Source organism: Myxocyprinus asiaticus, chromosome 3 (genome assembly GCF_019703515.2).
Source record: "Myxocyprinus asiaticus isolate MX2 ecotype Aquarium Trade chromosome 3, UBuf_Myxa_2, whole genome shotgun sequence".
NCBI classification, from domain to species: domain Eukaryota; kingdom Metazoa; phylum Chordata; class Actinopteri; order Cypriniformes; family Catostomidae; genus Myxocyprinus; species Myxocyprinus asiaticus.
In genome coordinates, this window is record NC_059346.1 from 4,967,374 (window position 1) to 4,993,747 (window position 26,374).

At 37.3% G+C, this 26,374-nt stretch overlaps 1 protein-coding gene across 1 annotated transcript; it reads left to right on the forward strand.

The window, feature by feature from the left end:
• Window positions 1-1,203: 1,203 nt before the first annotated feature.
• On the forward strand, window positions 1,204-26,374 carry LOC127427012 (NAD-dependent malic enzyme, mitochondrial-like). The gene is made up of 15 exons (XM_051674291.1): window positions 1,204-1,351; window positions 9,624-9,755; window positions 13,278-13,411; window positions 13,499-13,648; window positions 15,012-15,087; window positions 15,210-15,371; window positions 16,054-16,267; window positions 16,425-16,522; window positions 16,661-16,774; window positions 17,550-17,661; window positions 18,413-18,555; window positions 20,781-20,883; window positions 21,073-21,143; window positions 23,281-23,379; window positions 24,431-26,374. The coding sequence occupies exons 2-15, from the start codon at window positions 9,648-9,650 to the stop codon at window positions 24,590-24,592; spliced, it is 1,746 nt and encodes a 581-aa protein (XP_051530251.1). The 5' UTR covers window positions 1,204-1,351; window positions 9,624-9,647; the 3' UTR covers window positions 24,593-26,374.

The following is a 26,374-nucleotide window of genomic DNA, read 5'->3' on the forward strand; positions in this document are numbered from 1 at the left end:
AATATTGATTACTTTTATTATTTTACTTGGTAGATATTAGAATACCATAACAGTTAATTGTAAATATTTTATTTTAAATATTCTTATCGATTAAATGTTTGTAGCACTAAAATATAATGACAATATGTATAATATATTTACAATAAAATAAAAGTAAATTGAGTTCACTTTAAAATGACTAAAAGTAACTGATCAGTGTAGCATAAATAATCAGTAAAACTGCCAAAAATAAATAGATAAATAAACAATACCAGTTTGTAGAGCTTTTATAAGTCACATGGGCAGTGCACGTGTAAATGAGTTATTTGGATATGCAAATCAGACAGTTGCATCATCAAAATATTTGTATCTACAAATAAGGTCTTCCTTTTTTGAAAATGTTTCCGGCTGCAAGGACTCTTAAAGGTGCACTCAGTAATATTTTCCTCAATAAAAAGGTTTTACTCCTAAAGAAATTAATTGTAATTTTGAGACATATAAATAAAATCATGACCAGAGACAAGAGATGAAGACTCCAGTCATATCAGTAACCTTATAAATGCTGTTTTATTTTACATGGAGGGGGTCCGCATATGGGGGCTGCCATGTTAGAATCACATGACCAGCCGAATACTGCTCGCTTAATCTCAGTAGCCATCCTCTTATTGGATTCTTTAACTCATGGATTAAATTAATCACAGCTGACTGTGAACAGTGAATTTCTACAATGGCATAGGTAACTGCAAACTATTGTGTTTGAATGATGCTGCATCCACACCGCTAGGTGTCTGTGTAAGTCCAAGACTGCATACATTAAAAAATTACATAGTGCACCTTTAAATAATAATTATAAACCTAATCGTTGAGTTAAAAATTGCCAAATAGATTTGTATCCATACTACTAGCTCCAGTAGTGTGTTGTCATTAGAAACCAATAAAAATAAAAATAAAATTATTTTTAATAAGTACAACACCAAAATGAGAAGACTACACTATTTTATTCTCCCTTTAACTTGCAACTCAACTCTGACCTGCAACATTCTTTTAAAATTCAAATTTAATATATATATAAATATATAAAACAAAAAGGCAAATATTCATGAACATGTACTCGAATTGTAGAGGATTGTTTTAGTCAATGCGCTTCGATTTAAAGGCTTTACGGTAATTCCAACATCATTTAATTGCGCCTTGTGTAAGAGCTTTACGGTACATTCATACCAGCTGCGGTTCTCTTCTCTGATTGGCTGTCACTCACTCTGCACGGCCCTGATTCGTTGTAGTTTACATCATTGCAGTAGATTTATTTTAAATATAATGTTAACTTGCTCATTATTGTAACTATCGGACTCTCAGACGTTTTAAAGAAAGGGTAAGTTTGAGGTGCATTCTTTATGCGAGCTCTGGAGTGAATATAGTGAGTGTTTTTGTGTTAGCTTAGCTGAAAAGCAACTCACTGTATGAGAATGAGAGCCACGCACATTAGATTCTGCGTGTTTACATGTTTATATTCTTATATTAATTGGCAAATGTCATGGCAGGCTGTTTACAAATGTGTAAATATATCGTCTCTAAACCTGTTGCTCTTTGGGATTACACTGCATGAACTAACTGTTTCAGAGTCATAGATCTGTTCAATACACTTAATGGTTGGTGATCTGCTTGTAACCGGACGGGTGTCAGTTCAAACCCCAGAAGGGAAGCACTGCCACTGCCATTGCAAGGAATTTTTCCGGGTTCAATACAAGTTAAGGTAAATCGACAGCGTTTTTGGCAGAATTTGGATTACCACAAAAATGTTTTTTCGATTTGTCCTTCCTCTTCTTTAAAAAAAAGCAAAAAATTAGGTTACAGTGAGGGACTTACAATGGAAGTCAATGGGGCCAATTTTTGGAGTGTATAAAGGCAGAAATGTGAAGCTTATAATTTTATAAAAGTACTTGCATTAATTCTTCTGTTAAAACTTTGTATTGTTACTAGATGTCGACCGATAGTGGATTTTGTCGATACCGATAACTAAGGTGGTGGGAAAGGCCGATAACCGATTAATCGGGCAATAGTAAAAAAACAAAAAACATAATAGTATTCTTTCCTTACTATGACGGGCACAGACAAAGAGTCCTAAATAAATAAAATCCCAGATGCAGTTCATTGTTCAACCAAAATAACCAGAACAAATTTAGATTTGGTGCATAACGTGGGACTTTTTAAGTATAAACAAGCCCGAAACACACCGGGCATTCTTGTTTTGAAATTACGAAATGATGAAAAAACTATCTGGAACAGTCGCCATAGATTTTTGCCGATAATGATAGTTCGAAAAAGCAACTATCGGCACTGATTAATCTGTAGAACCGATATATCGGTCTACCTCTAATTATTAGAGCTGTGGAGTTGTTTAAATAATTGCTTTGGATCGTTTTAGGGTTTATGGCATTATGTCGTCATGCCAACAATGTTGTAAAATTGGATGTAACTTTACACAGAAAAGGTTAGTAAGCGATTTTATGACACTAAAATCATTCTAACACGTATATTGTTTACATCTTGTGGCTATACTTTTGAAACCGTGAGTATTTTGACGTTTACGGATTGGCCCCCGTTCACTTCCATTGTAAGTGTCTCACTGAAACCCAGATTTTTTTTTCTTTTCTTTTTTTAAGAAAATCATGGACAAGGCAAAATTTATTTTTGTGGTTATCAACATAATGCCACAAATGCTGTCGACTGAGCTTGACTTTTATTTAACCTGGAATATGTCTTGAATCTATTTTCATAAATCACTTTTTTTTTCTTTTTTTTTTTTTGGTCATACTAACCCAAAGGATGTAGGTTTATATCAAGTATAAATCTGGGATAGTATCTGAAAAGGCCTCTGCTTTACATTCACACTTGGTTGGTGTAGCTTAGTGGTTCAAAATGTAAGATGGTAATTAAAGGTGGTAGTGTTTTAACCTCAAAAGCGTACCCTTCGGCAAGACTCTTAACCCTAGTTTACTCCGAGGGGACTGAACATGTTGTAAAATGTACTGTAAGACACTTTGGAAAGTAAATTGCAACCAGTTTCATTTTAATCACCTTAATGATGGCTTAAGTCAGCATTGCATTTGCTTGCTCAGGATGTGGATTGTGTTGAATCACATTTGTTTTAGCTGAGCGAGAAGACTTTAGGCAGGCCTGGTGTGAAGTCTGCTTTGGTCCCTAAAAATAAACTCCTGTATAACTTGTTAAAGGTTATAGGTCATGGGAGGAGTCACCTTATTTAAAGGTGCTGTAAGCTATTTTTTTTTTCATGGAAAGGTATGCAAAAAAAATTCCTACTCCCTGAAAGATATGAATGAAATAAGTGTTGTAAGATATCTCACCAGTCTCTGTAACAGCACTAGACTCTGACGCTTTCTGCCTGTCAATCATTTTGCATGTCCTTATAGTATTGTAGTTGCAGCCAAGGGCGTAGGTTTGCTTTGAAAATTGGTAGGGACATATAGCAAGGATAATATTAAAAATAAAATATATATATATATATATATATATAAGGATAAAATTCAAATTGGTGTTAAGAAAATGTGAGAAAGTCAGTCTGGTAATTTAGGTAAAATAACATTATTACCTCATATAACAAGTCTAATTTCTTAAATTACATGAATTTCTTATTTCTCTGCCCCACCATATTAAATATTAGCCTTTTTTATATATATATATATATATATATATAAGTGTAGGGTAAATGAACAATTTACATGTGCTAAATGACACCACAAAATAAATAAATTGTGGGGAGAATGGAGCATTGACATTTTTCCCCATTTTCTGCTTTCCAAATCCCCTCATTTCCACATACTCTTTTATCATATTGATTATTTACTTACATTTTTATCTGAAAAGTATGCCTCCTGAACAAAGAAGGATTTAGGCTTAGCATATAACTAATGACTTTCTTTTTAAATCAGAAATGCCTAATTTTATTGACAAAATATTATTTTTCAATATATCCCAAGGTTCTTTTCTAATGTAAAAAATACAACATTTATTGAGAGTTATATTAGCATCTTAAAATCCTGCACCTCTGACACAATCGTTAAAGTTTTACGCTGTCTTCTTCGTCCCGCTGTCTTGTCCTGTCTTCCAGGGCTTTTAATGTACGAAAAAGCAGAATTCTCCATTGGGCTGCATGAAAAACTCAGAACATTTTTGACTTTGACAGGAAACATTTGTACACAAATTCTCTAGAAAGTAAAAAAAAAATTAAAAAAAAATAAAAATCATCTTACAAACGATTTGTGATTGGTGCATCCTGAACAGCGCTGAGAAAAGTAACAGGTGCCACATGACAACACCATTTATGCACTGCTTCAGAAGAGGTAGGACAATAATTTACACATGAATAATTATACGTAGGACCTTTAATATTTGTTAACATTTTCTGTGTTGTAAAATTGGCTAAATGTTGGTCGGGACATTTCCGATTTTCTTTAAGTTGATAGGGACATGTCCCTACCATCCCTACCTAAATTTACGCCTATGGTTGCAGCGAATTATTGAGGCTTAATGCCATTTTTATGCCATGTTGTTCATAGCAGTTGTCAGTTGAGGGTGCTATTTTGCTGCTGTTGTTTTTGACAACCGCTTCTGCTTGGCGTCGGTCTCAATAAAGCTCATTTGGTATCTTTGGAGTGTGGGATTTTGGAAAGAGGGGGCGTGGCTAATCCAACTGCTCAGTTTGTGGACATTTCAGAACGGCTAAAATCGCTTACAGCACTTTTAAGGATGTCAGTGTTGACAAGTTTTGGACACATTTGGGGTGGTTGCCTGATTGTGAATATTCTGTATTTACTTGTACTGTATAGGGATGTGCGAGATTAGTCGATTAGCCGACTAAACGGTTCTGATGCTGCTAGTCGACACTGGAAATACTAATCAGTCTATATTTTTCCACATTAAACTGTTCAACATTTTTACAATTTACGTTTGGTTTTATATTATTACAAATGCTGCGCTTAAATTACTGTCATGTTAATGTTACACATTTTGAATATAATTAATAATACAAATATTATTGAAAAGAGGATATCTGGAGCAGATTTAATTTAACCTCAGGCTGCGTGTGCTTCTTCCCTCTTTCACTCGTGGCGCGCGCAGAAAAATGTCCTCTCGCAAGATGAGCAAAGTAGCTATAGAACTCACATCGGTGGTGCGGGAAGCGATTTCCGAAACTTTGGCTTGCAAGTCACTATGGATGTTTTCACATTTGAGTCTTCTCTAAATCTGTGCATGCTTGCATGTTATTTTTCAAGTGATAATCGCCTCAGGTGAGTCAGGTTCCGGCTTTCACCGAACCATGTTGACATGTCAGTTTTGCTCATCAAAAATGTATGCTTTTGATTGAGTAGCCTAGAAAATGACTATTTTAGGCTAGGTGTGACTTTTTTTTTACCCTGCTAAACAAAAAGGATATTTGAAACAATATGCCAACTGCTTAACTGGTTAAACTCTTATTCTGTGTGCACGTCATGTGTAGAACAATACATTAGGTTTATTGTACATTTCTCACAGGCCTATTTTTTCAGTCCTAGCCATCGTAACTGTTACTTTTCTTAACCGAACAGCTGTCATATTAGATCATAGACTAATGCACTTTTCAGCACATTTTTTCTCTGTCTTAGATTTGGCTTACCTGTTAAATATTTTCAGCATTGTCCTGACTTGGTGAATTCCGTTAAGAACAGGTTATTAGGGTTGCTCTATTGGTCCTGCACTATTCATTCAATTGTTTTCAATAAATATGCCTGTATTCTCTAACATTGATTCAGTGAATGCGTGTCATGTTTTATATTTAATGTACAATGCAAGGCAAGCACGTCTCAGATAAATGCCCCTTTTCAGCAGAATTTAGGGTCGGATTTGGCTGTTGTTGGCATAGTATTTTAAATGGGTTGCATAAACACAGTGTTTTTTGGTTGTTTTCTGCGAGTTTCTTACTTTTTAGACTAGTTGACTCCAAAATTTTCATTTAAACGTCAGTGAAATGAGTCTTTCTGCACATCCCTAGTACTGTAGTTGTTTTATAAGTGTACAGGTAATTAGATAATTCTGTTAAAGGTAGATGCTCTCTAGCAGATCGTTTTCAGAAATGCATGCATGCCATCTGTTGGATTGCCATCACGTCATAGCAGTCACGCACATGAAAATGAAGAGCTTAAAGTAAGCATTGAACCAGAATTGACCCTTTTTACTTTCTGAATGCACATTTCAGGTCTTATTGTGCACGATTCATCTGTTCATGTTATTCCAAAAAGTTAGTCTAATGAGTCTTCTTGCCGAACAATGATATCAGCATAAAGGCTACCTCTATGGTGTACTTTTGACTTTTTTTAATGATACAGAAGAACAGTTTAATAAATCCATAAAGAGAAACCAGGAGTGGCATGTTAGTGGTAGGGGCCTGTATTTGTTGTGTAAGGGTTTGGCTTTGTGTTTGTACAGGTTTCACTTCCAGTATGTAAAGCAAAACAGGCAACTTCAGTGCTGACAAGACCATATCCAGCTCGCATGCTTTAAAAAAAAACAGTCATGAGAAATCTGATTATTTTGCCACATAGTTGAGTATATGGTTGAGTCTTCAATCGTATCAAATTCTGATTCCAATAAATTGGGCATTTGAGGCATAACTTGGCTGGTTTCTCAAATAAAGCTGGGCGGGATTGCCTATATCATACTGTAAATACTATGAGATAGGGCTGCATGATTATTATCAAGGAGTTCTCAAAACACACACAAAATCTGATTATCTTATTACAAAATTGTATTATTATTAATTAGGGGTGCACCGATCATGCCTAGAATCAGGGCTGAACTTTTCTGCAGCACGCAGGGAAACACACATACACTGCTACTCTAATGAATTAGCACTTTCACTTGAAGCATGACAGTGTGGCCTCTGGAGGGTGAATTGTTGGCAATTTAAAAAAAAAAAAGAAAAAAAAAAAAAAAGATTTATCTCTATATAGAAAACATTTTCTGCCCAATTCCCACTACTTAGTAGGTCCTCGTGGTGGCACGGTTACTCACCTCAATCCGGGTGGCGGAGGACAAGTCTCAGTTGCCTCCGCTTCTGAGACCGACAATTCACGCATCTTATCACGTGGCTCACTGTGCATGACACCGCGGAGACTCCCAGCATGTGGAGGCTCATGCTACTCTCCGCAATCCACGCACAACTTACCACGCGCCCCATTGAGAGCAAGAACAACTAATTGGAACTGTTGAGGAGATAGGGGGAGAATGAAACAGGTGAGCACTTTAACATTATGAGCTCAAACGCGTCTTTCGCGGGTCTGATATGCGGACCGTTTAAATGAGACTGTGTTGCGCACCGGTCTATTATTGTAGTAACACGATGGCATGTAACAACAAAACGAACCGCGATTGGATGTTTACATGTCTCAGTCACTTCACATGCAAGCAGGTGATTATCAGCGCACTCAAGAAACAAATCGGCCAAAGGGGAAATTTTATCTGCCGATAATGAAAAAAGTCAGAATATCGTCATATATGTCGGCCTCGCCGATATATATCGGTCCACCACTAGTTGTGACTAACATTTCGTTCATGTTAACTAGTAATGTTGTTAAATAATGTTAAAAATGGAACCTTTTTGTAAAGTGTTACCGTAATTTAACTGTGTGGGGCATAAACATAACTGCAGCATATAACTTGCAAAAGTGTGGCAAAGGGCACTTTTTAAAAAATCGGTATCGGTCGATCTTAGTGTTAAAATTCAGAGATCGGTATCAGCCTCAAATTTCATGACTGTTCATTGCTCAACCATTGAAAAAAAAAAGTTAGACTTAGAACTTAAATAGAAGATTTTGATGCAATGGTGGAATCTAAATAGAATGCTAAAATTGACACTTTTCACAATTAGTTAACTGCAGCAGCTGTAACAGTGATCTCGATTATTTTGTTTTGATTAATTGTGCAGCCTTTGTGATGGTAGAAATGTCAACCAGTAGAGATTCTGCTTTTACCATTTATACTGCTGTAGATATATTTGTGCAGCTATCAGGGACATAACTGCTTTATATTATTTACACATGAGAGCGACAAAGAAACATGGATAAATGCAAAAATCCAGAATGCGACGTCACCCAAACAAGTCAAGATGAGGAAGATCTTGAGAGTTGGAACTCTTCATTTTATAATAGCCTATTAGTTTTACTCTTGAGTCTTTTTTTCTTTACTCTGGTGTTCTCTGGTGACATATGATTTGTTTTAAAAGTTATCTTTTTGTTTGCGTTCATCAAGTTCCAAATAAAGAGAAAATATTCAAATGAGACGAAGTTCCTTTGCTTGTTAAAGTGTTTAATATACTGAAATATAAAAAATGACATGAGTTACAGAAATACTCAAACTAGCCCATCTGGCATCAACAATCATCCACAGCAGTGCAGTGCATAAAATCAGGCTGATACGGGTCAGGAGCTTCAGTTAATGTTCACATCAACCATCAGAATGGGGAAAAAATGTGATCTCAGTGATTTAGACCTTGGCATGATTGTTGGTGCCAGACGGGCTGGTTTGAGTATTTCTGTAACTGCTGATCTCCTGGGATTTTCACACACAACAGTCTCTAGAATTCAGTGAGCAGCAGTTCTGCAGACAGAAATACCTTGCTAATGACAGAGGTCATTGGAGAATGGCCAGACTGGTTTGAGCTGACAGAAAGACTATGGTAACTCAGATAACCACTCTGTACAATTATAGTGAGCAGAATAGCATCTCAGAATGCACAACATGTCGAACCTTGAGGCGAATGGGCTACAACAGCAGATCATGTCAAGCACTTTATGAAGACCATAGTGATCCTAATTAAGAGCTCAGTGAGTGTACCTACATAGAGCATTGTAACGGAGGCAAGTCTCGGTCATTTCAAAATAAGAGTCCTCAGTGTATTTCAGGCTTGTTTATAGTTAAAAGTCCTGCGTTTTACACCAAATCTTATTATTGGGATTTTGATTGCTTTTGGGATTTTATACATACATACATGGGGTTTTCTTGTGTTATTCGAGTGATCCTTAATGGGATTGTAATTGAGATTCCTGGTTTCAGAGGATTTAGACTTTCTTAGCATCATTTAGAAAGTAAATGCTGGGTTAATCCAATGCAGTGTCCTGATTCTCTATGTGCGTGAGAGACTGTAAGATCACTTTCAGTGTGTGTGTGTGTGTGTGTGCATGACAGAGTGAGGGGATAGTGTCTCTTCTGGGGGCATATGGTCAGCGTGTGGAGGAAGGGTACTGGTTGTTTGTATGGTGTTGCAACTATGCATTCTTAAAGTAATAGTTCACCGGAAAATGAAAATTCTGTCATCATTTACTGACCCTCATGTTGTTCCCATACCCGACTATCTGTTTTCAGTGTGACACGAAACTAGATGTTGGGCAGAATGTTAGTCTCAGTCACCATTCACTTTCATTGCATCTTTTTTCCATACAATAGAAGTGAATGGTGACTGAGACCAACTTTCTGCCTAACATCTCCTGCTGTGTTCCTCGACAGCAAGAAAGTCAGATGGGTTTGGAACAACATGAGGGTGAGCAAATAAGATACTATCCCTTTAAGAGTGTTTCATTTTCTTTTGCCAGGTGTGTGCCAATATCATTGCAGCCATGCTGTGGAGACTAAGCACGAGTGTGAGGCCATGTGTGAGTATGTGTCGATGGGTTCACACTAAAGAGAAGGGGAAACCTCTGATGCTCAACCCACGTACCAACAAGGTTAGACTAAATATAATCTCTCTGTCTTATCTGTCTGTCTCAATGGCTTTCTCTGTCTCTTTTTTTTTTCCCCACTATTATTCATACCTTTGCATTCCATCAATCATACCCTTATAATTTAATTAATTAAATTAAATTAATTAATTAATTTTATTAATTGTATTTATATATCACACATTATACATTTGCACATATACAGTGAAATTCTTTTTTTCACATATCCTAGCTAAGCTGGGGTCAGAGCGCAGGGTCAGCCATGATATGGCGCCCCTGGAGCAGATAGGGTCAAGGGCCTTGCTCAAAGGCCCAACAGTGGCATCTTGGCAGCCTCTGAATGCAACATTTTTCAGCTTTTAGATCAACCCATTGATTCTCAATGTGATAATTTGCAGTAAATATAGGAGTGCATTTACTAATGTTAATAAATAAAACCGTATTGTACAGTGATAACAAAATAAAATATAACAAAATGTATATTAAAATGAAGCAAAATGACCCACAGATTGGTTAATGTGGAATATTGTTTTTTTTTTTTTTTTTTTTTTTTAAGGAAATCATTTTTAAAAAGCTAAAAAAAAATTTTTCGTAATGTACCGAGTTAGAAGCTCCCCTGTATAATTAAAGTGGTCATGAAATGGAGAATCATTTTCCTTAATATTTAGACATATAAGAGGTACCTGTGTTATAAAAACATACTGTAAATTTCAGAACTCAAAACTTGCTCCCCAGTCTAAAAAGACCATTTATAGTTGCCACCCTGCTGAAACGTCTTATTTTGAAATCTGTCTGTTCTTGACGTCATGAAACACTGCTCATTTGTATTCAAACATCCCACGACATGCGTGATCGCACCCTTTGCCCCGCCCATTGGCGCGCAGGTCAAGAGCGCAGGCCTTGTGTGGCTAACTGTTCCAAACATAACACCAAAGGGGACCCAACTGGACCATTTTGGATTATTTTTGAATATATTCATGCGCTAGACAGACATCTTTGACTGCTTGATGTGTATTTCGTGCCGCTTTTAAAAGACGCGGTGTCAAGTTACAACTCTGAAAGGGAGAAGCAATTCTCTCATTCAGCTGCTGCCTGTGTTGCTTTGAAAGCAAACACGTCATGGACACATTCTTTCACCCACATATGCTATTTTTAATTGTTGGTGTATGCAAACATAGGATGTCTTTGATGATGGACGTCTTTGATGATGGAAGATGGACGACACTAATGCATACAAACTAACACAATCCCTGTGAGTTTTTAGGGTTCTGAGTGTTTTTGTCTGGTAAACATTAGTAGAGTGACTCAGCGAAAGTGCCACGTTTCTTACGAAACTGTGTGTGTGGGTGTCTTTCATGTTGTAGACTGTACCCCTTCCATCCAAACATGCTCAAACACACATGTACACACTTACATCCCAGGCATATGGGATGTAAAGAGAATGGAGCACCTCTGTGGGATGTTACAGAAGGGTGTATCCCCGTCTCTGGCCCTTATTGGTCACTGTTTTACTTTGATCTGCTTTTTGTTAATGCCCTGGATTGGGTTTCACCCTCACACACACACACACACACACAGGATATATACATCTGTGGCACCTTAGCTCAAATAGTCACACGTGGTGTAAATGTAGAAAAGAGCAGGGCAGCTTCATCTCACCCACAAATACACACAGAGAGGTAGAATTTCAAAGCTTCTGTATGAACTTTGTCATCTCTGCCCTTTATATGGTGTGGCTCTATGCATAACAATGCATTAGACTATCTGCTGTTCTTTTTCTCTCTCTCTCTCGTGTGTGTGTGTGTGTGTGTGTGTGTGTGTGTGTGTGTGTGTGTGTGTGTGTGTGTTCCTTTGTCTATAATTAATGGTGTTTGCTGAGTTAAGCATCTTTATTTCTATTACTTTATTGCTCATTCTCAAAGGTTACTGACATCAGGGTTCGACATTAAGCTTTTCCAAGTTGTAAAACTGATGGTTTACTTATCTGAGAGGTTAAAGGGATAGTTCACCCAAAAGTGAAAATTCTCTCATCATTTACTCACCCTCATGCCATCCCAGATGTGTATGACTTTCTTTTTTCTGCAGAACGCAACGAAGATTTCAGCTCTGTTTGTCCTGTTAATGCAAGTGAATTATGGCCAGAAATCTAAAGGTCCAATAAGCAGATTAAAGCAGCATAAAAGTAATCCAAACGACCCCAGTGGTTAAATCCATGTCTTCAGAAGTGATATGATAGGTGTGGGTAAGAAACAGATCAGTATTTAAGTCTTTTTTTTTTCTTTTTTTTTTACTATAAATCTCTACTTTCACTTTCAGATGTGAAAGAGAAACTGTTAGGAATTTTCAGGATTTGACCCTAAGTATCAAGTCAGGTCCGCAGTCGCTGTCTCGATCCGGATCCTCGCGAGGGGGGAAATTAGTGACACAGACACAGAGCATGCGTCAAAGATTTCTCATACTTTATTGTTCAGCACAGCATTATGTATCTTTGTAAGAACAGGAAAAGTAGTACATTAATTACATTATCCAATTAAATCAATAATTACCTTATTTGGAGAAAGCATACATAAAGATTCTACATTAATTATGTAAATGAAACAAAATATTCTAGAACAGGCAAGTGGTATTTAACCTTTAATTTGAGACACTCAGAGAAGAAAAACAGGGAACCCTTTCCACATGATTTCAGTTACTGACACACACTCACTATTTAAATAGGAACTGAGTACTAGCTGTCAAATGTCAGCTTAAACATATGTCAACTGAGAGGTCAACTAATAGGTGTTCCTTTGCTCACAGAAACTAAACAAGCGCCACATGTGATTTTCAGATGTGAAAGTGAAAACGGAGATTTATAGTACAAAAGGATGTAAATATTGATCTGTTTCTTGCACACACCTCTCATATTACTTTTGAAGGTATGGATTTAACCACTGGAGTCTTATAGATTACTTTTATGCTGCTTTTTGGACCTTCAAAGTTCTGGCAGCCATTCACTTACATTGTATGGACCTACAGAGCTGAGATATTCTTCTAAAAATGTTCATTTGTGTTCAGTAGAAGAATGAAAGTCACACATCTAAGGATGCTTTAAGTCACTTGTCCAAAAGCAGTTTTTCTTCAATACATTAAAATTATTATAAACAAATGCTCAAGGCATCAGGAATATAAAGACATCGTTATAATGAACCAGAAATTGTGCATCATAGATGATCTTATAAGATCACTACTAACTTCTATTATTATTGTTTTAATTATTTCATGTATTATTAATAAAATAAATATTATTTTATAACATTGTATATTCTTATTCTTCCTATTATTATTATTATTATTATTATTATTATTATTATTATATTGAATATTAGAATCGTATTATACAAACTATTATATTGCTATTATCAATCACACAGCAAAGTCCTGGCAGTCATTCACAAAATCTTTAGAAAAAGTTTTGCACAGGTAAGAATCACTCACATTTTCTTTAGAACATGTAAAAATCTAGTTTGTGTGTTTGGACACGCACAGGGCATGGCATTCACTCTGAAGGAGCGACAGATTTTGGGCATTCACGGTCTGTTGCCACCAAAGATTGAGACCCAGGACACACAGGCCATGCGCTTCCAGAAGAACCTGAAGAAGATGTCTGATCCTCTGCAGAAGTACATTCCTTTCACTCATTTCACTACCATACGCTGATAAGATAAGATTATCTTTTCTAAAATTGACAATTCAATTTGTATGAGCAGGTATATCTACCTGATGGGGATTCAGGAGAGGAATGAGCGTCTCTTTTACCGTGTGTTGATGGAAGATATCGAGGCTCTGATGCCCATCGTCTACACGCCAACTGTTGGCCTCGCATGCACACAGTATGGACACATCTTCCGTCGGCCAAAGTAAGCTACATTGCATTACAAATGACCTGTTAGCACATAATAGGCATTTGTTAATAATTAAAGAGGCCATATTCTACACTTTAAGTCCACTTATAATGTCAGTCATTGTTTTTTGAGTTTTTCTCTGTATTTAGTTTTCATGACCATTTTCCACCCTCGCTGTGACCGTTAGAATTAAAGGAAGTAGTTTGGAATGAGGGTGATTAAATAATGACAGAATTGTCATTTTTGGGTGAATTATCCCTTTAAAAAAGCTTTTTCTGCTACTGTGCCTTTAAGACTTCTGTATAAAAAAAATACCTCTGTTGTAATGGGCTAAGCACAAAAGTGTAGGGGAAAAAAATCCTCTTTCCATGATGTCTTAAAAGCATTAACGCTCAGTTTTCTGACTCATAGCTATTTTTGTTTTTCAGTTGAAATCGTAGCTGTGATTGCATGTTTTTATTGTTCAAGGTCTTCCATGTGTTATTTTTGAGATGTGCAGGCTAGCAAATATACTATGCAAAAAATACTGCTCACCTGGTGCCAGTGTCAAAAATGAATGGGGGTTTAGGGCAAAAATGCATCTGAAAGTGACAAAAATGCCCCCGAAAATCAAAATGCAGTGTAATGAATTTTGATAAGTTCCCTCATATTTTATTCTAAGCCTAATTTATGTTATCACACAATTTAATTTATAGGTAACAGCCTTACTGAATTAATTAGGAACTCTTTTTTTTTTTTTTATAAATTGAAAAAGTATTTTACATAAAAAGACAACAGTGTTTTTTCTGCCCTCATAAAATGCCCCTAAAAATCATGCAAATATTCCCCTATAATAAAAAAGCTAATTTCTGGGGGCTTGGGTAGCTCAGCAAGTGAAGACGCTGACTACCACCCCTGGAGTCGAGTTCAAATCCGGGGCGTGCTGAGTGACTCCAGCCAGGTCTTCTAAGCAACCAAACTGGCCCGGTTGCTAGGGAGGGTAGAGTCACATGGGCTAACCTCCTCATGGCCGCTATAATGTGTTGTTCTCGTTCTCGGTGGGGCACGTGGTGAGTTGTGCGTGGATGCCGCGGAGAATAGTGTGGGCCTCCACACGCACTACGTCTCTGCGGTAACGTGCTCAACAAGCAACATGATAAGATGTGCGGATTGCAACTGAGATTCAAACTCCACCACCCGGATTGAGGCAACTCACTATGCCACCACGAGGACTTAGAGCGCATTGGGAATTGGGCATTCCAGATTGGGGAGAAAAAAAAGCTAATATCTGAACCTTCCTGGTGCTTATGGTACATACATAGGAGTTATACAGGTGTTTGTGTGTGTGACAGAGAAATGCAAAGAGATTGACATTTAAGCATTGTCTTCTTCCCCACAGAGGTCTGTTTATCTCCATTAAGGACCAAGGACACATTCGTTCCATATTGGAAAACTGGCCAGAAACTTCTGTCAAGGTATTGTTTTCAACATACCAAGCCTATTTGTTTTTGTGAAGACTGTGATGCATGTGTTATTTTGATTTCTTAATAGAGTTTACCTTATTAAAGTGAGGGATCATTCATCTGTATGTTTACAGGCTGTAGTTGTGACGGACGGTGAGCGTATCTTGGGTCTAGGAGATCTGGGAGTGTATGGGATGGGTATTCCTGTTGGAAAGCTGTGTCTGTATACTGCCTGTGCTGGAATCCGACCTGAGAGTTGCCTGCCGGTCTGCATTGATGTGGGCACTGATAATGAGGTTAGCAGCTGTTCACGCCCAAACTAGTCATCAATCAAATGATTTATGAAACAGTATAGAGCTCAATAGTGACTGCCCATGTTTCAGTGACATCTCTGATTGGTGGCTCTCGTTTTTAGGGCTGTCGATTTAACGTGTTAATTTAGTACAGTTAATTATAAAAAAACAATGTGTTAAAAAAATGAATGCAATTAATAATGCCCCAGACTCATACATAAATTCCGTAATAAAAGTACATATTTTCCTACCATATGAGCAATTCAGCTTTAAGTACATGTGTTTTCATGAGCTGCGTCAGCAGGGGCAGATGACCATGCCTCAACAAACCTCAAAAGCAGCGCAGCTACAGGATGAGAGCCGCTCACACAGGATGTGTTCTTGAAAGCTGGTTTAGCTCAACAGAATACAGGGATCTCGAGACACAATTTTCAAAGTCCTAGAAACGCAGTGTTTATGACGTTGAAAACTAGTGAGACGCTCCAAAAGCGTCTAGTGCAGCCAGAACGTGAGAACGCGTCCTGTGAGAGCTGGACAGATTGACGAACTCAATGAAATCAGTCTGATCTATGGCTTCTGCATAAAGCCTAGTGTACACTACATGACTCAATATGACATTTTATAATTTCCTTTAGAAACGGATGGTTTATTGAAAGACATATTTTGTATATGTGTGTTTCTACAGACATTACTGAGAGACCCGTTTTACATGGGTCTGTACCAGCGGCGGGACCGCTCTCAGCGGTATGATGACCTCATAGATGAGTTTATGGAGGCTGTGGTGGAAAAATATGGACAGGACACACTCATCCAGTTTGAGGACTTTGGGAATCACAATGCCTTTCGCTTCCTGAAGAAATACCGTGAGAAGTACTGCACCTTCAATGATGACATCCAGGGTGAGTTACAGGAATGCAATCATTAGGCTGTTTTCTGTCTTTCTCCCATTGACTTACATTAATAGAACAGCTTTTGTGTGTTTGTACCAGCAAGTACTGCACCAGTAAGTGTCACTCTGTGTGTATTTAGACCTCTGATGTGTTTGTGTGTCTGCAGGCACTGCATCTGTAGCTCTGGCTGGTTTACTGGCAGCTCAGCGTGTTGTGGGGAAGCCAATAACTGAACATAAAGTTCTGTTTCTGGGAGCTGGAGAGGTAAACACACACAAGCTCAAAGTCTCAATCATCCAACACAAACTCAGCGATTAATTTGTGTGATTTGATATGACATTAAACTTCAATGTAGGCACTGTATCTAAGGCTTTAAACAATTCTCATCACATCTTTTTTAAGGCAGCTCTTGGAATTGCTAACCTGATCGTCATGGCGATGATGGAGGTGGGGGTGTCTCAGGCAGATGCCAGAAAGAAGATCTGGATGTTTGACAAATACGGTCTGCTAGTAAAGGTGAGAGTATAAGTGTGCTTTAAATAAATTACACTTGTTTTGATCACTTATCTAATTCAATCACATTCCAGCATTTTTAAGTGTGACTTAAAGGAATAGTTCACCCAAAAATGGTAATTCTCTAATCTACTCTTACGCAATCTCAAACTGGAATAACTTACTTTCTTCTGTGAAACTGAAATGAAGATTATTTGCAGGATATATGATGTGTTTTTATGACTTTCTTCTGCAGAACACAAATACTTTTTTTTACCAATGCAGTGCATGTCTATGGGGTCCAAAATTTTCAAGCTTCAAAAAGGACATAAAGGCAGCATAAAAGTAATCCATATGACTCCAGTGGTTTAATTAATGTCTTCTGAAGAGATATGATCGGTTTTTGGTGAGCAAAAAACTAAAGATTACCTATATGCTGCCTTTGTCTTTTTTTGGGCTTGAAAGTTTTGGACCCCATTGACTTGTATGTCAATGATGTATTTGTAAAAAAAAGTCTTTGTGTTCCGCAGAAGAAAGAAAGTCATATGAGTTCGAGATGGCATAAGAGTAACAAACTGATTTGCTAAAATAAATTGCACTTCCTTAGGCTGCTATTAAGTTTTTCTGTTTGTGTTTTGCAGTCACAGTATTTTGGTGAGCTCAGCTAATCAAATGTCTGAGCTCACATGCCAAGTTTCCTCTCTAAACTCTAATTAGGTGTAACGTTTACCAACTAGTTGTTCTCTCATGCTTGAGACTTCTAATAATCCAGTGTGTGTGCATGTTTTTGTTTTTTTAGGGCAGAGCTTACGAGACAGACAGTAATCAGGAGGCTTTTGTTCACGCTGATCCAGGGGATGTGAAAAGCTTCTTAGATGCCGTCAATGTTATTAAACCCACTGCGATCATTGGTAAGACAAGCTGCTCTCTCTCTCTGTTTACCTCTGAAGTTCACTTAAAATGTTACTTATAATGTAAAATGCAAAAAAACTAATTTTAGTCATAATTTATTTTTTAATGACCAATTATTCACCCTCTCTCTGACCCAAAGAATGAAATAAGCATGCTGTTTTTGTTACCTTTAAGACTAATTGACTTCTGTGATTGGTGAAGGTCTTTGCATGTGAAATGAGTAATTTCATATGTAAATGTAACTGGTCCTGCTCGACCCTCTCCAAACCGGGGTCTCACTAACTAGGAGCTAAAGGCTAAAGGCTACAGCCTCTAGCATCAGTCGCTAGTGTGCCTTTTGAGGCCAGGGGAGTGAGGTTTACACACTACACAGCTACCTACCAGCTGGCTACATTACACTCACTCCCATCCGGGTCACGGCACCAATGTAACCGGTCCTGCTCGACCCGCTCTGAGCGAGATTTGAACCGGGGTCTCCGGCATGGGAGGCGGTCGTGCTAATGAGGAGGCTAAAGGCTACAGCCTCTAGCGTCAGTCGCTAGTGTGCCTTTTGAGGCCAGGGGAGTGAGGTTTACACACTGCACAGCTACCTACCAGCTTGCTACCGTTAGATAAACGTGTGTTCATTTGTTTTTATGCTTTGTTTTTCTGTTTTCAAATTGTGTACGTTTTAATGCATCATAAATAACCATACATTCTATATTGATATGTGTAGAAATGTTTGTAACACTTTTTTTCCAATTTCATCAGGTGTGTCAGGAGCTGGCCGGCTCTTTACTCATGATGTCATCAAAGCAATGGGCAGCTTAAATGAGCGACCAATCATCTTTGCCCTGAGTAACCCCACTGCCAAAGCAGAGTGCACAGCTGAAGATGCTTACAGCCTCACACAGGTAACATTTTATTGAAAATACACAGGTGAGATGCTTTTAAAGGTACTGTATAGCAGTGGATTTAATGTAGCCTAGGTCACATTTTCTTATATTGCATAGTTTTGCTTATGGTTTTCAAATAAAAGGTATGTATTAAGTGACTTTTTTTTAAATTATTATTATTGATGAAAGAAACAAAAGAAACAGGAAGTCTTCTTTCCCCCCTTTTAAAAGTAAATGAGCCTTTTTACACGACAACGTTTTCAACTAAAAACGGAAAACTTTTTATGCGTTTTGGCTGTTCGTTTACACGACAACGCCGTTTTGGGGCCTGAAAATGCAAACTTTTGAAAACAGGTTTCAAAGTGCAAGTTTTTGAAAACGATGCCGTTATCATCTCTGTGCAAACATACAAAAACGTGAATTTATGAAAATGATGACGTCGTGCGCACGTGTATTACGTGTTCAGTCTATAGGCATGCATGCGAGTACTTCAAAACAATGTGCGAGACATTCAGAACTACAATGGTGCTCAAGATTTTGAGTTTACTGACGCTTCTCCAGCAAAGTAATTGTAGTAATAAAGCAAACTCATCGTCCAAAATTGCTCGACGCTTTCGCCATCTTCATTGTTGGTATTCACCACTCTGTGGAAGAATGCTTATGTGCGCAGGCGCGTAGTGTTTCTTTACAAAGTGACATCACCAACTACTGGCCTGGCATGCATAATACAGCATTTTTAGTCGTTAACGGGGATCGTTTTGACAATGTTGTCTTCTGTACGCAAAACTTTTCAAAAACGCAAAGGAAAAACTTTTCCGTTTTTAGTACATCGTTGTCGTGTAAAAGTACCCTCAGTGTGGACGGAAGACCAAAACGTAGAGAAAAAGATGCTTTTTCAAACTAAAATGTATTAGTGTGGATGTGGCCTAAATTTGCCTCAGCGGCACGATGTTTTTACTTGGGCCACAAGGATATTTAAATGTAGGAAGCACCCTGGCATTGTCCATGACCCAATCCGAATTCCAAACAGACCTGCAACCGTCATGACCCACCACTTGAGAAACATTGCTGTATAGGTCGTCCAAAAATGAAAATGTATTAATTGTTTATTCACCATCATGTTTTATATAATAATAATAATAATAAGCCACTCTAGGCCTTGTGTTAAAGTAATTGTGCCACAGTTTCATGTTAAGCCCTCTAAACATTGTAAATCACTCTAACGCATGGCATCCTGTTGCTTATTATGTTGTCTTGACGAAGCCAACATTCTGTTATTCTTCCCTAATCCCTAAACTGAGGCCAAACACCTCCTTGAGCTTTTAAACTGTATCCACCAAACTTGGCACAGATTTTTAGACTGTTCTGGAATAGTGATCTGTGTATTTTCTAACTGATCGGACTTACGGTTTTCGCACAGCAGACGATCAAATATTGAAAAATCCCATAGACTTACATTGACGGAATGCAAGTTTAAATGGACCAACGGAATGCTCGTTAATTCAAGCTCCATCTGTAAAAAAAAATTCAAATGTAAACAACAGGTCTAAAAACGGTTCAAGGAACAAAAACCGAAAACAAACAAAAATTTTAGCAGAACGTAACCGAAAACCGGAACAAGTGATCTTCAATTGTTTGCAAATTTTAGCTTATTTTGGGCTTGTTTTGGTCTTGTTTTTCCAGACCAGGTTGCTTATTTCTCTTGCAAGATCTGGCAACACTGTAATTGGTATTTCACCCACCCCTTAGCACAGAGTACTGTCATTTTAAAAAGAACATTATTAACCGTTCTTTTATTTTGTTCTAAATGGTAACCGGAACTGAAAAACTATTTTTGCTCAGAACGAACCAAAATGAAAAACATTTTGGTTTTAGTCCCTGGTAAACAAACCCACAAAAAGCCTTTGATCTGCTTGAAGTTGCGCTCTCTCTCTCTCTCTCTCTCTCTCTCTCTCTCTCTCTCTTTCTGATTGTTATCTGACTTTTAAAACTAGTTTAAACATTTAGACAAGGCTTTGTCAAGCCAACATCAAACTATATCTGTCTAGTTGCTTTAAACAGTATTATTGCTTTAACTACAGTATATACCGTAATAAATGCATTTATTCTGTCATGTGTAATCATATAAAAGAAACCTGTATTCCCACACACAGTAACATACCTCTCACGTGAACATGGATTATCACTCATAGCTGCAAACTGTGCAAATGACATTATGAATACGTTTCTTTCTTTAACGGCAGGGTCGTTGTTTGTTTGCCAGTGGCAGTCCTTTTGCACCTGTGTCATTAGAGGATGGCAGAATACTGACCCCTGGACAGGGCAACAATGCTTATATATTCCCAGGTTATTCAAATACACTTATCACAGACTTATATATTTATGGATGTTTTCAGTGGTCTGCTATAAACGCATATTGATTTTAAAATTGCTAATATTCAACAGTTTGAATATAAAAAAAGTGAAATATAGTGTAAAACTATCCTGTGCAGGTAGTCTTGTGTTGACCTGCATCACCTGTGTTTGTGATTGTAGGTGTTGCACTGGCTGTGATTCTCAGTGGAGTCCGACACATCAGTGATACGATCTTCCTTGAGGCAGCAAAGGTAAATGTACAATCCCGAACCCTGTTTAATATGTGCAAGTGGAAGACACTGCATATTTTATTTATACGTCACTTATGAGTGGTCTGTCCAGCTCTTTGAATGGCATTGTTTGATATCTTGTATTGTGTTGCACTGCAAAATAAATATAATATATTTTTTTATTGTATTGCATTATTCCTATAGCATTCAAAAGCGGAATATGATGTCGTGCTATATGGACTACAGTATTGTGTATTTTCTCATCATATGCACTATGCATGTCAGTTCTCCAGAATTGTTATAGTCGATTGTTTTTATAATTAGCAATTTAATTTTTTTCCCTCAGTTTTTCATTAACCTTAAAGAAATTTTTTCCAGGTTCAAAACAAGTTAATTTCATTTGTGGCATTATGTTAATAACCACAGTAAATTATTTTAACTCATTTATTTAAAAAAAAAATAAAATGCAGTTACATTAAGGCATTTAGAATGGAAGTGAATGGGGCCAGTCCATAAACATTAAAATACTCACTGTTTAAATGTTTAACAACTATAGCAACTAAATGTAAACATTATAGGTGTTAAAGGGTTCAAAAATGAAAATTCTGTCATCATTTACTCACCCTCATGCCATCCCAGATGTGTATGACTTTCTTTCTTCTGCAGAACACAAATTAAGATTTTCAGAAGAATATCTCAGCTCTGTAGGTCCACACAATGCAAATGAATGTTGACCAGAACATTGAAGCTCTAAAAACCACATAAAGGCAGCATAAACAATCCATCCTCCTTTTTTACTGTATATTTTTCCATTGCAATCTATAGGCATAATCATGATTTGGAGCTCGATTTCACTCCTTATAGCGTCATCTAGCGCTCTGCGTATGTGTCAAGCACTAGGAACGTAGAAATGTAGTTACACTTTGGTCTGTTCTCATCCAAAACCAACTGGATCACTTCAGAAGAAATGGATTAAACCAGTGGAGTCTTATGGATTAATTTTTATGCTGCATTTTTGTGCTTTTTTTGAGCTTCAAAGATTTAGACCCTGTTGACTTTCATTGTATGGACCTACAGAGCTGAGATATTCTTCTAAATATCTTCGTTTGTGTTCAGCAGAAGAAAGAAAGCCATCCACATCTGGGATGGAATGAGGGTGAGTAAATAATGAGAGAATTTTCATCTTCAGGTGAACTATTCCTTTAACATTATTTTACTGTGAGGAAAATTGCTTACTAATCTTATCTGTGCTAAGTTATATTTAATATTACAACTTCGATATCAAGATGACGTAACACCCTGTAATCTAGATTTTTGCTCCTTTTTAAATAAACTATTTGAGTCAATAATTTTCTTTGGAAATCAACATTATGGAAAAAATTGTCAACTGATTTTAAAGCTATTTGTTTATTTATTTATTTATTTATTTTCATGGAACGGTATGCAAAAAAATGTCCTACTCCCTGAAAGATATTAATGAAATAAGTGTCGTGAGATATCTCACCGTTCTCTGTGACAGCTCTAGACTCTGTAAACAGCAAGCAAAAATGTGTCCGCGGTCTCCGCTTTCAACCTGTCAATCATTTTGCGCATTCTCATAGTATTGTAGTTGCAGCAAATTATTGATGCTTAATGCATTTTTATGCCATGTTGCTCATAACAGTTGTCAGTTGAGGGCACTATTTAGCTGCTGTTGTTCTTGACAACCATTATGCTTGATGTTGGTCTCAATTGGTATCTTTGGAGTGCGAGTTCGGGGAAAGGGGGGTGTGGCTAATCCAACGGCTCAGCTTGTGGAAATTCTAGAATGGCTAAAATTGCTTACAGCACCTTTAACTTTTATTAAATGCAAAACTTTCCTTTAATTTCCTCAAAACGCATATGAAGAGATCCAAATATTGCATTTCTTTAGCTACAATTTAAATAAATATACTTACTAGAAATACAATTATTGGTATATTCAGCCTGCTTTATGAAGCATTGATTTATTATCATAAATCTGTTTAGTTATGTAAATACAAAATGCAAATACAACTCTTTGTCCAGTAAAACCTTATCGTGTGGATTGTAATTCTGTGCAGAAAAAAAATTGTTAAATCAACTGAATAGACTAATTGTAAACTGCTTTGGCAAAAATGTCTTTTCGTGTGTGTTTTAGACACTTGCAGATCAGCTAACAGATGAGGAGCTGAGTCAGGGCCGACTCTATCCACCCCTGTCCAATATCAGAGAGGTGTCTTTACAGATGGCTGTCAAGGTGAGATAGATATATACACCGATCAGCCACAACATTAAAACCACCTGCCTAATATTGTGTAGGTCCCCCTCGTGCTGCCAAAACAGCACCAACCCACATCTCAGAATAGCATTCTGATATGATGATATTCTTCTCACTATAGTTGTACAGAGTGGTTATCTGAGTTACCGTAGACTTTGGCTAGACTGGTTCAAACTCACATTCTCTGTTGACCTCTCCCATCAACAAGGCATTTACGTCCACAGAACTGCCACTCACTGGATGGTTTCTTTGTTTTTGGCACCATTCGGAGTAAATTCTAGAGACTGTTGTGTGTGAAAATCCCAGGAGATCAGCAGTTACAGAAATACTCCGATCAGCCCATCTGGCACCAACAATCATGCCACGGTCCAAATCACTGACATCACATTTCTTCCTCATTCTGATGGTTGATGTGAACATTAACTGAAGCTCCTGACCCATATCTGCATGATTTTATGCACTGCACTGCTGCCACACGATTGGCTGATTAGATATTCACATGGGTGATTGTTGGTGCCAGATGGGCTGGTATGAGTATTTCTGTAACTGCTGATCTCCTGGGATTTTCACACACAACAGTCCCTAGAATTTACTCAGAATGGTGAAAAAACATCCAGTGAGCGGCAGTTCTGTGGTTGGAAATGTCTTGTTGATGAGAGAGCTCAACAGAGAATGGCCAGACTGGTTCGAACTGACGAAGTCTACAGTAACTCAGATAACCACTCTGTACAATTGTGGAGAGAAGAATATAGTCTGCTATTCTGATATGCGGGTTGGAGCTGTTTTGGCAGCACGAGGGGGACCTACACAATATTAGGCAGGTGGTTTTAATGTTGTGGCTGATCGGTGTGTGTGTGTCTGTGTGTGTGTGTGTGTGTGTGTGTTAAGTATGTTTATATTCAAACATGCTAATAAACATTAGTTTTGCACAGAGAAGATGCAATTGTGCCGTCAAGTTTTGCATGGGCACGCAATAATCTAGTTGATCTACACTGCTTGTATCTGCTTTGAACACTGTTTTTGTGCTCAGGTGGTGCAGTATGTATATTCAAATGGAATGGCATTCAGATACCCAGAGCCTCTGGATAAGGAAGCTTACGTCCGATCAATTGTGTGGAACACCCAGTATGATTCGTTCATGCCCGACATGTACAACTGGCCCGGTGTATCATTCAGCCCCGTAGTGGACTAGACGAACACGAGAGAACATGCACACGAGACCATAAACAACAAGAACAAAATGAAGGAAGCGTGAAGGAAGTTTTGATGCCACCGTTTTAGGCACTCCATGTTTCCCTGCAGCTTCTGCCTATTCTAGTATTTATTCATATTTCTGACCATTTATTTCAATTTAAACCTGTTAAGAACACGTCCAGGTCACATTTCAATCCAAAATGTAAAGAAATATGAACATGAAGATCTGTTTTTAGAGTGACATTATTTCCATGACAATTAAGCACCCACATTACTGTAATGCAAAAACAATTATATGTTATTTAATGTCTAAAATAGTTATGCATCATGGCTGTGTTTGTTGTATTGCCTTTAATTTACGCTGATTTAAACTAAAAGGTTTTTTTATTTTTTTATTTTTTGTAATACAGTAAAAACTTTGCTGTACAGTAACGAGATTTCTAGTGAGAATAATGTCAATTACAACAACAACAACAACAACAACAACAAAAAAGTCCAGATGCATTACCGTAATGAGGATTTAGGAAGGAAATTTGCTTGATTGACATGACAAATAATGTAAAATACAAAATTCCTTATAGTTTTTTACCTTTGATTTTGGAGTGGAAAGTGACACGTTTTCTTGAGATTCAACCTTGTAGTATTTTATACAGCTATTGCTATTGTGTTTTGTTAAACAGTGTGCCTTGTCACTCCTCTTAAGTGTTTATATGCTGCGTGCAATGTAATCTTTTCTATAATGAATTTACACTCCATATACTCATTGTGTTTGTTTTCTGTTGTGTCCAATGAAGAAAAAGAAGAGGAGACAGAATAATATTATATACAGTATCATGCTGTTAGTGCATTATGTCGTACATCTCGTTCTCTGTGGCTGTGACTGAACTGTAATGTTTTTAGAGCACTGACTAGCATCAAATATTTACACACTTATGTCAGATCATGTCTTGTATTGCTCTATATAATAGCTGAGGCCCATTACATGTGGGCACTTTACATTAATGTACTGTCAGCCACTGTCATTCTTGACAGGGTCATTTTATGTCACCCCGGAGTGGTTTATTTTGCGATAATGACAGGTTGACTGTACTTTATCTCACTCTACACGGCAACTTACAAAATATATAAATAAATGGACAATAAATATTGATTTGAAGTGAAAATACTATGTGAGAAAAGAGCACAGAATGAAACGAAAGACATGAAACTAGCACAGCTATGTAGGAAATCAGTAGCCTGCAGTACGATTTAGCGGTCATTATACAAAAATATTTGACAGCAGAATGACCAGTCAAAACTGAACAGTGCCTGCTTATACATCTTTCCATTAGTCACTACAAATATATGTTACATATTTTACACAACAATCTGTGTTCAGTAGCCAAAGATCACAAATTAGGAACAAGTTTATAGATGTATTGATTATCATGATTTTCTTTAAACTTTTCATAAGAGTTAAAAAAAGATGATTTTTTTCTTACAACAGTATTTTGTGCAAATTTGAAATATCTAGTGAACACAATTGTAACCAGGACCAACACTGAAGCAGAGCTATTTGGTTTTATCAGCCAGTTTACCCCTTTTTTTTTTTTTGGGGTCACTGTGGTAACATCTGTGTTATAGACCTGTAATGATGTTATAAATATTTATGAATACAGTTGTAGAGTGCTATCATCTCACCATCCTCAGTGCTAGTGCTGATAAATGCCATAGTGTCTGAAACACAAGGAGTGTAAGTGAGCAGCTCAGAACAAGTGCAAAATAAACAGTTTTGGTCTAA

What these genes read in the sequence shown, in the direction of transcription:
- LOC127427012 (XM_051674291.1), top strand. Translation starts at nt 9,648, where the DNA reads ATGCTGTGGAGACTAAGCACGAGTGTGAGGCCATGTGTGAGTATGTGT. An exon ending in GGCCAGAAACTTCTGTCAAG is followed by an intron (nt 15,088 to 15,209) that starts GTATTGTTTTCA and finishes GTATGTTTACAG; the next exon opens with GCTGTAGTTGTGACGGACGG. An exon ending in TCTTCCTTGAGGCAGCAAAG is followed by an intron (nt 21,144 to 23,280) that starts GTAAATGTACAA and finishes TGTGTGTTTTAG; the next exon opens with ACACTTGCAGATCAGCTAAC.